Genomic DNA, 13,208 nt, shown 5'->3' on the forward strand with positions numbered 1-13,208 from the left:
CACCATTTTACATTCTGACCTTCAGTCTATGAGAACTGTGATTTCTTCACATCCTCATCAACTCATTATTATCTGACTTTTTAATTCTAGTCATGCTAGTGGGTATGAAGTAGTATCTCATTGTGGTTTTGATTGGCATTTACCTGATGACTAATGATCTCAAGCATACTTTCATGTTATTTATCTACTTTTAAATTTAATTTCTGTGAGATTTTCAAAGGGATCAAGGGGGTTGACATATGCCTTAATCTACTATCTTGACTCAAAAGGTCTTTTTAATTATATTAAAAATGGTAAAAGATAATTTTCCCCTCTTTGTTTAAGGCAACACAACAGATGATTAATCAGAACTGCCAAGATCTTGGAGCACTGTTAGGTAAAGAAAATGACCTGGCCCTAATCGTAGATGGTAAAACATTGAAATATGCCCTCCATGTTGAAGTTAAGAAGTCCTTCCTTAATTTGGCCCTCTCATGCAGAACAGTATTATGTTGTAGGTAAGAATATATTCACTGTCGGTTTTTTTCCTGCTATATTTCATAGTTTTTTATGGAAAGAAAATATAGACATGGAAATATAAGTTTTTTTCAGAGACAAACTACCTTACCGGGAAAATATACACTCAAACTGAAATGCAAGGTCTGAATTTAATTCTAATTGTCAGGTTTAATATGTACTCAAAAGCAGTTTATAATTTTTCAGTGGTACATTATTTTGGTACGTTATTTATTGATGTATTGGCCAAATGAAAGAAATCTTTCAGATACAACAAAAGGAAAGGAAAGGAAAGCGAAGTCATTCAGTCGTGTCCGACTCTTTGTGACACCATGGACTGTTGCCTACCAGGCTCCTTCGTCCATGGGATTTTCCAGGCAAGGGTATTGGAGTGGGTTGCCATTTCCTTCTCCAGGGGATCTTCTCAACCCAGGGATCGAACCTGGATCTCCCACATTGCAGGCAGACACATTTTACCATCTGAGCCACAGGGAAGTCCAGGTACAACAAAGGCCCTGGTCATTTACAGGGAGGGACAAATTTGAAACGAAACCACTGAGACCTAGAGGAAAATGAATTTGTGAGTGGCTATTGAGTAATTGACTATTGCTCAGTTAACAGATGGTTATTACAAGACTAATGTTATTTTAGGCTATATTTTCATATATGAGTGAGAAGATCCAAAATCAGAATAGTGATCATCCAGTTCTCTTCTTAACTGGTCAGAACATACTTGGAGCTTTGGTAAAGGGTACAGAACTGCATTAAGGAGTGAGTGAAGGACTTGAGGATATGTGGAGAACTTGACTGCTAAGAGGATGGAATTAAGATTTGAATTAAGATATGAAGAGTCAGGGGCTCTCTTAGGTGATGCTAGTGGTAAAGAGCTCACCTGCTAATGCAGGAGATGTAAGAGATGCGGGTTCAATCCCTGAGTTGGGAAGATCCCCTGGAGGAGGACACGGCAACCCACTCCAGTATTCTTTCCTAGAGAATTACAGGGACAGAAGAGCCTGGTGGGCTACACTCCACAGGGTTACGAAGAGTTGGACACAACTGAAGTGACTTAGCATGCACACACATGAAGAGTCAGACTTGAGATTAATTAAATTGATTAGTTTTTTCCCCTCTACAAATATCATAGTCTAAACATGAAAGTGATCATCAGACTAAATGGTGAAGCTATTATCAGTGCAAGTATTCCAGTAAAAGAACCAGTGTCACTTGATAAGAACTAGACTTACAAATGGTTTCTGACCACCTCTACTTCAGAAAATGTTCATATTATACCCACAATGTAGCGATGTTAACTGAATGTATTCTCTTCATTATGAAGTGAAGGTTTTTTTTTTTCAACTGTGTTTCTACTTTAAACATGCTCATTTTGAAGCATGTTATGAAACATACTAGAAACATGCAAAGAAACCTTCTATCTGCTCAGTTTATAATAATCTCACCTGAAGTTTGAAAAGGTTAAATTTAAATTGGTTATTAGGAGTTGTTTTGAGGGAAGAGAATAAGTGAGGTCATTTGCTTACTGGAATATGAAACCCTGTGTGCCCTTATTGCTTCTGATAGAAGTGTGTGTCTAACTTGCTGACTGAGTGAATAAATGAGTGATGGGTAGGGACTTCCTTGTATCTGTAAAGAAATTAATTAATGAATTGGAAAATTTACCAGTAACTGCCATTTATTGCTGACTCCTTTGTAAAGCCTTTTAGAACAGGATGAATAAAATGAACCAAAATAAAACAAGAAAACATGGTTGTTTCTTTCTTTCTTTTTTTTTTTTTTCAGGTTATCTCCCCTCCAGAAGGCTGAGATAGTGGATGTGGTGAAAAAGCAGGTGAAGGCCATCACCCTGGCCATCGGGGATGGTGCCAACGACGTGGGGATGATTCAGACGGCCCATGTGGGTGTGGGCATCAGTGGGAATGAAGGCATGCTGGCCACCAACAACTCTGATTATGCCATTGCTCAGGTCAGTGGTGAGGGTGGCCAGCTGGACATGGGGAGTGTTGAAGACCTCGGGTCCACCCCCAAGATTTAACCTGATCTCTAAGCTGCTTTCAGTTAGAAACTATCAGCACCTTGTTTGAAGGCTATACTGCTTACTGATCGACAGGCTGATAAATGGAGAGAGGAGTTGTTAGGGCAAGAAGTAGTGGCTTTACTGGGAAAGTCAGCAAACTGAGAACATGCTGGACTGGTGTCCCAGAGAACCATCTTGCCTGAGTCAGAATTCAGGCTTATTTTATACTAAAAGGGGAGGGGATAAAGTCCTGGTTCTGGTCAACCTCTGGATGGGGATGTGTTAACTTCATCCTCCCTGCAGCCATTCACAGGTGGGCTGTGAGCTGAACCAATAGATATTTTAGCTTCCCCTGGGAGGCAGGAGTCCTAGAGATGGGCCATTATGTGTAATTTAAACTTCTGGGCAAGATCCCTTTAGTGATTAGCTTGTAATAGAATACAGAGTTTCTACCCTATCTCCTTAGTTTTGTGCTGATGCATTTTGCAGCAGTAATGCCTGCATGCATGCTAAGTCACTTCAGTTGTGTCTGACTCTTTGGGACCATCTAGACTGTAGCCTGCCGGGCTCCTCTGTCCATGGGGTTCTCCAGGCAAGAGTACTAGAATGAGTTACCTTGCTCTTCTCCAGGGGCTCTTCCCAACCCAGGGATTGAACCCACATCTCTTACGTCTCCTGCATTGACAGGCAGGTTCTTTACCACTAACGCCACCTGAGAAGCCCTTGCAGCAGTAAAGGCCTCCCCTTTCCAGCTTTGAAATTTTCAAAACTGCTGCTGCTAAGAATCTGTAGTTCTGCTCACATAACCTCCATGTCCCCAGTCTCTCCAATCTGTATGTGCTTTGCTTTGTGGTATCTCTTGATAAAGACTTAAAATAGTCCTATCCGCCCCCCTCCCTTTTTCTTAAGGAGATACTACTGCCTTTTGGCAGGCATTTAAAAAAATTCAGCTTTGTTTATTTAGAGCAGTTTTAGCTTCACAGCAAAATGGAACAGAAAATACAGGTAATTCCTGTACACCCCCAGCCCCCGCCCCCTCAGCCTTCTCTGTTAGCAACGTCCTTTACCAGAGCAGTTCATGTGTTATAACTGATGAACCTACAGGACAGGTCATTATCATGCAAGGCCCATAGTTTACACTAGGATTTCTCCTTGTGTTGTACATTCTGTGGGTCTGGACAAATGTAAAATGACATGTATCCACCATTATAGTATCACACAGAGCAGCCTCACTTCCCTAAAACCCTCACCTCTTCATCTCCACACTTCGCCATGACTCTTGGAAACTACTGATCTTTTTACTGTTCCCGTAGTTTTGCCTTTTTCATGAAGTCATATAGTTAGAATCACACAGAAGTCTTTTCACACTGGCTCCTTTCACGTAGTTTTATGCATCCTAAAGTTCCTCTTTGTCTTTACAATTTATCCAATTGTCCATCTCTAAACACTGTATTTTACCTTGTATGTCTGCTCAGTTGTGTCTGACTGTTTGCGACCCCATAACTGTAACCCTCCAGGGTCCTCTATCCATGGGATTTCCCAGGCAAGAATACTGTAGTGGGTTGCCATTTCCTCCAAGGAATCTTCCTGACCCAGGGATCAAATCCGTATCCCCAGCTTCTCCTGAATTACAGGCAGATTCTTTACCACTGAGCCCCCTGGGAAACCCTTTCTTTTTAAGTTGTTGTTCAGTTGCTAAGTCCTGTCTGACTCTTTGTGACTCCCTGGACTGCAGCACACCAGGCTTCCCTGTCCTTCACTATCTCCCAGAGTTTGCCCAAATTCATGTCCACTGGGTCAGTGATGCCCTTCAACCATCTCATCCTCTGTTGCCTCCTGCTCCTCTTGCCCTCAGTCTTTCCAAGCATCAGGGTCTTTCCAATGAGTTGGCTCTTCCCATCAGGTGGTCAAAGTGTTGAAGCTTCAGCCTCAGTCCTTCCAGCGAATATTCAGGGTTGATATCCTATAGGATTGACTGGTTTGATCTCCTTGCTGTCCTAGGGACTCTCAAGAGTCTTCTCCACCACCACAGTTCGAAAGCATCATTTCTTGGGTGCTCAGCCTTCTCCTTGGTCCAATTCTCACATATGTATATAACTACTGGAAAAACCATAGCTTTGACTATATGGGCCTTTGTTGGCAAAATGATGTCTCTGCTTTTGTATACACTGTCTAGGTTTGTCATAGCCTTTCTTCCAAGGAGCAAGCATCTTTTAATTTTGTGGCTGCAGTCACCATCCACAGTTATTTTGGAGCCCAAGAAAATAAAATTTGTCACCGTTTCCACTTTTCCCCCTTCTATTTGCCATGAAGTGATGGGACTGGATGCCATGATCTTAGTTTTTTTAAACATTGAGTTTCAAGCCAGCTTTTTCATTCTCCTCTTTCACCTTCATGAAGAGGCGCTTTAGTTCCTCTTCCACTTCTCTTTTTATACCATATCTTGCAGGGGTTTAGAATCACAGCTGCAATCATGATCAGACAGAAAGTGCAGGATCCCAGGGCTTTTCTTTCTCCCTTCCACCCACCTAAGTCGCCTCACGAAGTCAGGCACTAATGCAAGAGACTGGTCTGACTCATGCTCTGCCCTCTCTTTTTATTAACATGCTATTTCAGGTTAAGGAAACCACTTTGAGCCCCCATCAGCTTTTTTCTCTCTCACTTTTCCTTGAGAGTAACTTTGACTGGAGAGAGGGAGGGGTTGTCTGCCATTGTGGGGGCCATTTCGTACTCCCTCGAATGTTGTCCTCAGGGCCATAGCGGACATTCTCCCATATCTGTCCCATCCCCCCGCCCTTAGATGGACTGCTGCCGAGGGTCTGTTGTCTTTCCTTTTCACTTCTTGTAATGCATGACTCTCCCTTCCTCAGAGAGGACCAGTGTAACACTTTGCTCACAGCCTAGATCTTTTTATTCTCAGAAAAGAGTAAGTTATTCCCTTCTTCCTCTCTAAACTTCTTAATATTTTAAAACCATCCCAAGAAATACAACTTTGACTTACAATGTCCTTTTTTCTCCCTGTAAATAAATCATTGGAAAGCCAAAAATAGGAATGTTGTCTATAATGACTTTTAATATCACGTTCTAGGTGAAAACAAAAGCCATCCCTCCTGAATTCACTTTTTTCAATGTAGCTATGCATTTTATGACTTGTCATGTCCCTCCCCATCCTGACCATCCTGTTTGAAACTCTTGAGCAGTCTTTTTTGAAAAGCTGGGGTTTTTTTCCCCCCATATATAGAAACTTATGTCACTTTAAAGTCAGTATTTAATTTTCATAGTCACTAAATTACTAAATTGCCTTGTTTTGTGGAATAATGCTCCTGAATATTCTTTCATCCTAAAAAAAATGTTTATTGAGTGCCTCTCACACCCTAGGCCTGTTCCTGGGTATTTGGGATCCATCAGTGAACAGGTGAACCGTGAGCCCTGCTCACTGAGTTTGAAGATGTTAAGTGTTATGGAAAAGGAAAATCCAGGTTAAGGAAAATCCAGGTTAGGGAAAACAGCTGAGAGGTGCTGCAGAAATCACACGTTACCTCCTTTCAAACTTTAATTTTTCTCTTTCTGTATTTACTATAGGAAATGGGGGGAACTGATTCTCTTTGTTACCTGCACCTGCTCAGACAGGAAAATCAGTGACTGATGTTCTTGCTTCCAGGATCTTATTTCATTAAGTAATTCTGAGTCCTTTCTCACAATTAAGGTCCTAGATGTGAATCAGATCAAATCCTAAGCCTTGTATGTGACAAGTGAAAATATAAGCAGGATTTGCTGGGCAGAAAAGTGATGTTTATTTATTTATTCTAATAATAAGAAAAGTTAATTTCACAGAGATCTGAAAAACTCCATTATAGTGAAGAGTCCTGTCAGGTTGTCTGGGAGTAGGTTTCATTCTGCTTCTGTCCTGTGGAGTGGGAACTGCTGAGGTGCAAACCCTGGGAAAATGACATTTTGTGGGGTTTGTCACTAAATGGTAGGTTCCTTTGAACTTGATTGATTGTTATTTCTGTCTTTTAGTTTAGCTACTTGGAGAAGCTTCTGTTGGTTCATGGAACTTGGAATTATTTTCGAGTGACCAAATGCATACTGTATTGTTTCTATAAGAATGTTGTGTTATACATCATTGAGGTAAGGAATGCTTTCTTTCCTTGAGGTGTGAGGTCTTGTCTTTAATGTGGAGCTTGATAATTTAGTGTTTTCCTTATTTATCTCACTAAGTACTGTTACATAATGCTGTTACATAAGTTGTGGCTCACATAAAATCAATTTAATAAAAAACGGCAAGAAAAATATGTCCAACATCACGATGACTTACTGACATAATCTGTTGTTTTAAAAAAAAAAAAAAAAAAGTCCTATTTGGAACCAAAGTGTGTCTCTGCCAGCTCCAGATCCTTCTAGTGATCAGAGGCATCAGAAATCTCTGGGCTTTTGAACTGTTTTCCTCCTGACGCTGGAAATCTGGTCCCAAGGCTGTTGTTGTCTTCCTAACATCCCACTAGGGGCCGGGATGGGCCTTGTTCTTCCAAACACCAGCTCTTTCCTTTTGTCTCGGCTGTACTTAGCACTGGTGGTTAAAGCAAGTTTTCAGGGGCAAGAAAACTTCACGAGTGTTACTTCCTTGTCAAGAAAATACCATGGAAAGAACCTGTACCTGCTCTCCTTCCGTGCTGGGGACTGTGGAGCTGTGGCTCCCAAGCTGCAGCCAGCCCCGCCGCCCACCCCGGCTCCCGTCCCCTGCACTGGCAGAGCGCCTGGCAGCAGGGCCTCTTTTTTTCCTGAAAGTGGACCAAAGAAGAGTTCCATAACTGCAGTTTTCATGGAATCTTAAAGTTTGTCATGCCTTTATTGCCTCTGAGAAAGCATGTTTTCTCTAGTGTGTAGTGTATAAGGGTAATGGGGTTTTGGGGTGAATCTTTCTTTTACTACTGAAGTATCATTGATTCACAATATTACAGTTTCAGGTATACGACATAATAATTCAGTATTTTTACAGATTATATTCCACTTAAAGTTATTTTAAAATAATGGCTATGTTTCCTTGTACTAAACAATATATCTTTGCTACTTGTTTAATTTAAAATGATTATTTATTAGTTTTTAATGGATTAAAATTAATTTTAATGGTTGAATTATAATATTATATTTATTTTAAGTGTACATGTTTATTTTGCACAGGGTGGTTCATGTCTCTTATTCCCATACCCCTCCCTCACCCCTCCTGACTTGCCTCTCCCGACTGGTAACCACCAGTTTGTTCTCTATACCTGTGGGTCTGCTTCCTTTTTGTTATATTCACTAGTTTGTTGTCTTTTTTAGATTCCACGCATAAGTGTTAACATAGAGTATTTGTCTTTCTCTGTCTGACATTTCACTTAGCATAATGCTTTCTAGGTCCATCCATGTTGTTGCAAATGACAGAATTACTTTCTTTTTTATGGCTGATAATATCTCATTGTATATACATACCACACCTTCTGTATCTATTCATCTGTTGATGGGCACGTTATTTACAATAGCTAAAATATGGGAGTGAATCTTGTAACTACCATCCTAACTTTAAAAATATCTGTGTAAGCTTTAAATTTGCCTGTGGAAATACAGTTTTAAACATTTTATTTTGAAATAATTATAGATTTACAAGAAGTTATAAAAAATATTTACCAGAGTTCTTGTGAACACTTCACCGAGTTTCTCCCAAAGATAGCACCTCATATAAAACCACAGGATAATATGAAACCAGGAAACTGATATTGGTACAACTCATTCAGAACTTATTCAGATTTCATCAGCTTTACATGCACGTGTGTGTGTGTTTGTGTGTGTGCGTGTGTGTCACTGTAACCTTTTATTCCCCTGTGTAGACTCATGTAACTACCAGAGTAATTAAGACACAGGCCTGTTCCAATAAAAGACACAAACTCGCCTTATCACCACAGGATCTGCCTCATGCTACCCCTTTATATTCACACCCACCTGACCCCTGGCAGTAGCTCACCTATTCTCTTTTTCCATAACGGAGTTCTTTCAAGATTTCTCTAAAAGTGCAATCACACACCGTGTAACTTTTGAGACTGGACTTTTTTCACTCAATATAATTCCTTTCAGATCCATCCAAGTTGCTTCATGGGCAGTCATTTTCCCTCTTGATTGCTGTGTAGTACTCCATGGCACAGGTGGCTATCGCTTGTTTACTGTTCACTTGTCCAAGGACATTTAGGTTGGTTCCAGTTTGGAGCCATCATGAAAAAGTTGCTGTGGACATGTGCATAGGTTTATGTGTAAACACAAGTTTTCACTTATTTAAGGTGAGTGTCCAAGTGTACATTTGCTGAATTGTATGGTAAATGTGTGTTTAGTCTTAAAGGAGACGACCAAACTCTTTTTCCAGAGTGACTTTACTATACGCGTGTATGTAGGTCAGCACTGACGTATCGGCGCACTTGGCTTCCTTCTCTTTCAGCTTTGGTTCGCCATTGTTAATGGATTTTCTGGGCAGATTATATTTGAACGTTGGTGCATCAGCTTGTACAACGTGGTAAGTAAGCACTCTCCCTCTCTCTCTGATGGCATGTGGGGCTGCGCTCTTTGTGCCTGGGACGCGGAGCTAAGTCCTTCATCTGCATCCATGGCTCACATACATCTTTAGGGCCTCTGTTGATGCCACACATCCTGCAGAAGCACAAACTCCCCACACATGGCTTCAATCATCGCAGATCATTTTGTAGTAACTACATGATATTTCCCAGGTGGTGCTAGTAGTAAAGAATCAGCCTGCCAGTGCAAGAGATGTAAGAGACACGGGTTTGATCCCTGGGTTGGGGAGGATCCCCTGGAGGAGGGCATGGCAACCCACTCCAGTATTCTTGCCTGGAGAATCCCCATGGACAGAGGAGCCTGGTGGGTCACAGTGCATGGGTTTCAAAGAGTTGGACACAACTAGAGACTTAGCAAGCATGCACACAACATCTATATGCAATGTATTTTTTGTAATATTGATATTTCAGAATCTTTCTACTCTGCCTGTACAACATTTTCATATTTTTAAGTCAAGTAAAAATTGCTGAACTCTTCCTAAACCCATTGCATTTAATACACGAATTTAGATTTATCTCTCTTTGTGTCTGTGTGTATGTGTGTGTGTTTATAGTGTAATTCCATGTCCTCTTAAGCCTCTTGGTAGAAAATTTTTATTTATGGAAATAGAACACGCTGTTCTTGCATTAAATGCTGAATTTTTATATCAAGCCTATAGTAATTACAGTTTTCCATTTTAATGCAATCTTCTAATAATAAATAGTCACATACCATTACTTGAATTATTTTGAATTAAAAAACTAGATATTTATTAAACAGTAAGACTAAGTGGCTTTTTACCCACATGGCCTTTTAATTTTTGCTTTGTTTTATTTTTTTGTATTGTGATTCTACCAAAGGGTTAGAAGTTAGGAAACGTAACATAAAAATGAGGCTCCCAACAAGTATCCCATGACCTCTCGTGTACTCTGTTATTGCAGTGACATTATACTCTGCATGCTCTGTGTGCTCACTCCTAAAGGTCTGTCTTCTGGGAGCTGAAATTCCAGAACAGACTGAAGTTACTGAATAGAAGTCATTGGGTGCTCAATGACTGCTATGCATATTTACAGTCATGTGAGTGCCAATGGCTGGATGTATTTGGTCAGAGCACTACACCAGGGAAGCTTGGGTCCTGTGTAGAGTTGTCTCTGCCAGGCTCTTGGTCACACAGGACAAAACTGTTAAACTTTCTCTGAAGTTTCATTAGAGACGGGAATAAAGGGTGGCAGAGTCTCTCCTCTGGGTGAGAACAATCCCTATGAATGCATAAGCCACAGCTATTGACCAGTGGAATCTTGCCAACTGGAATTTCCAGTGGAAAATTTAAATAATTATGAACAATTGAGGATAAAATATGGTGACACACTTATTGAATATCCATTGACTTATTAACTTTCATCCCATTACAAGTACATTTTATAGGTGAAAAAAAAATTGAAGACCAGGACATTCCAAATAATAGTTACTGGCAATGCCAGAGATGGACTCTGTCTACTTATTTGATAACTAAATTTATATGAGTTGTCATGCTAATTCTAGAGGTTATATATTATTTCTGCTACTGCTCGTGCATGACTAACTGCTATAGGAATTACCCTCCTACAGAAAAAACTAGAATAGCAGAAAAGATTGTATGAAACAATAGTTTTCAGACACTAGATGCCAGGCTGCTCATTGCATGATCTCAGGAGCAGGCCTGTTTATAGGCCAAAGTGAAGGAAGATGGGCCCACATGGGAGCCCAGCTGTCTTACTGAACTGAATACACAGTGGGTGGAGTTCAGTGGGCCAAGAAAGCTAGAATTTGCCAGACAGAAGATCAGAGATGGGCAAACTGTACTGAGAAATGGAGAGAGGGAAAGAGTTGCAGACACAGAGAAATACAGAGACACAGTGTTTCTGGAAGTGGGCAGCTGTTCCCTTGAGCCTCTGGTTGAGGATTTATCTGTATGTGCATGAGAGAAGTATACTCAGAGCTAAGGGAAACACAGGTCTCCCGTATTGCAGGCAGATTCTTTACGGTCTGAGCCACCAGGGAAGCCACTGGAAAGCAGCGGGCTGGATTTCTGGAGCTTGCTCAGGGCTAGGAAAAGTTTGTGTTCCCGTTAGCCTTTTGGGGAAGACCTATTTCACAAGATATTGGGGAAATTCCTTACTTTTAACAATAAGGATGAATTAGTCCCATAATAAGGGCATCCCGGGTGGTGCTAGAGGTAAAGAACCTGCCTGCTAATGCAGGAGGTGTAAGAGACTTGGGTTTGATCCCTGGGTTGGGAAGATCCCCTGGAGAAGTGAATGACAACCCATTCCAGTACTACTGCCTGGAGAATTCCATGGACAGAGGAGTCTGGCAGGCTACAGTCCATGGGGTTTCTAAAGAGTTAGACACAACAGAAGGGACAAAATAACAACCACCAGGCGTCTCAGCCAGCTTCCCGCACAATAATACCTTAGTAATTGCAATATATTATCAAAGCCAGGAAAATGACATTGGCACAGTACTCACTCAGATGTAGACTGAAAGCTCTTTTTGATAGGTTCTTGTTTCCTATGTAGATTTTCACGTCACTGCCACCCTTTACCCTCGGAATCTTTGAACGGTGTTGTAGTCAGGAGAGCCTGCTCAGGTACCCACAACTCTACAGAATTTCTCAGACAGGGGATATTTTCAACATAAAGGTAAGCAGAAGGTTATTGCAGATCTTTCAACTTCCCTCCAAAAGGTACTTTTGTCTCTTTCCTTTCTGATGCTTTAGGAAAAATAATTTAAAAAACACAAGGAATGCAGCCCTATGCCATATTTCTTTGTATTCTACCCAAGGTTCCATGAATCCCGAGGTTTTCCAGTCTGGCATTAGCTTTGTGTTTGAACCAGCTTCTTCCCTAAAAACTGCTTTGTACTGTGCTGTGCTTACTCCAGGAAATTTTAGTTGCAGGCCAAAGATGTTTATTCCACACTCTTTTTTTTTCCCTCTAGTCCCTTATCTGTAAGTCTTCCCGCAAGCATGAAAAAATTGGTGTATTTAGAATTGAATGAACAAAGAATCGTTTTTGTTACTTTTCTGTCATATCTAACCATGTGCACCCTTCTTTGATTGATTCCAGAGATGATATATTATTGAGATATCCTTTAAGAAAATTGTGCAGGCATACCTTATTTTATTGTGCTTTGCAGATACTATTTTTTTTTCTTTTACAAATTGAACTTTAGTGGCAAACCTGTATTGTCAGATGATGGCTAGCCTTTTCATTGATGTGTATACATGATTTTTAGACAATGCACACTTAATAGACTATGTATAGTATAAACATAATTTTTATATATACTGGGAAACTAAAAAAATCACGTGACTTGCTTTATTATGATATTTGCTTTATGGTGGTGGCCTGGAATCAAATCTGCAATATCTCTGAGGTATGCCTGTATATGGTATATTAAACATTATTTTGACCACAGTCAGGGTATAGATATAAAAGTACAGGGTGTATCATATAAAATATGATATTAAATTATATTTTAAATACTATAATTTAAAGATTGAAAGTATTTTTTAGTTATTTCTTTATATTAGTTCTTTTTTGCTAGATAATCAAAACCTTTATATGTTTTAATAATAAATACATTATCTTTGAATTCTACATATTTATATTTATTAAATTTGTTTTTCAAATTATATTATCCTATAATTTCACAGTCATTTCTTTTAAAAGGAGACTAAAGACATGGAAATTTTCAGTCTCCAGGAAGACATTTTAGCTTTGTAACTTTGTAACTTTGTAACATTTTAGCTTTTAGTTTTACACAGCAAATAAACTTTATAACATATAGCATAACTTTATAACATATTTTTAGAGTTAGACCTGGATACTATCTTGATTTTCTTGCTTTGTTTTCTTTTAGGTGCTTTGGATTCAAAGTATAAATGCTATTGTCCATTCATTCATTCTCTTCTGGTTGCCTGCAAAAATGCTGGAGCATGGTAGTAACTTCATTGTTTTCTGTGTGTGTGTCTACAGATAGAACTGAAGAAAGCAAAAGCAGGATTAAAAATATGGGTTTATATATCTTCACCTAAACTAATAGTATAATCTGGTTAACA

At 39.8% G+C, this 13,208-nt stretch overlaps 1 protein-coding gene across 1 annotated transcript in view; it reads left to right on the forward strand.

The window, feature by feature from the left end:
* The window catches only part of LOC136144121 (phospholipid-transporting ATPase IB-like), a 93,779-nt gene that overhangs the window by 58,205 nt on the left and 22,366 nt on the right, over positions 1–13,208 (forward strand). Inside the window, exons 24-29 of the mRNA XM_065901795.1 lie at positions 325–497; positions 2,293–2,476; positions 6,548–6,658; positions 8,994–9,068; positions 11,665–11,787; positions 13,010–13,088. Coding sequence (XP_065757867.1) covers positions 325–497; positions 2,293–2,476; positions 6,548–6,658; positions 8,994–9,068; positions 11,665–11,787; positions 13,010–13,088 — 745 coding nt within the window. The remainder of the gene's footprint in view (positions 1–324; positions 498–2,292; positions 2,477–6,547; positions 6,659–8,993; positions 9,069–11,664; positions 11,788–13,009; positions 13,089–13,208) is intronic.

This window comes from Muntiacus reevesi, chromosome 11 (assembly GCF_963930625.1).
Source record: "Muntiacus reevesi chromosome 11, mMunRee1.1, whole genome shotgun sequence".
Taxonomy (NCBI): Eukaryota; Metazoa; Chordata; class Mammalia; order Artiodactyla; family Cervidae; genus Muntiacus; species Muntiacus reevesi.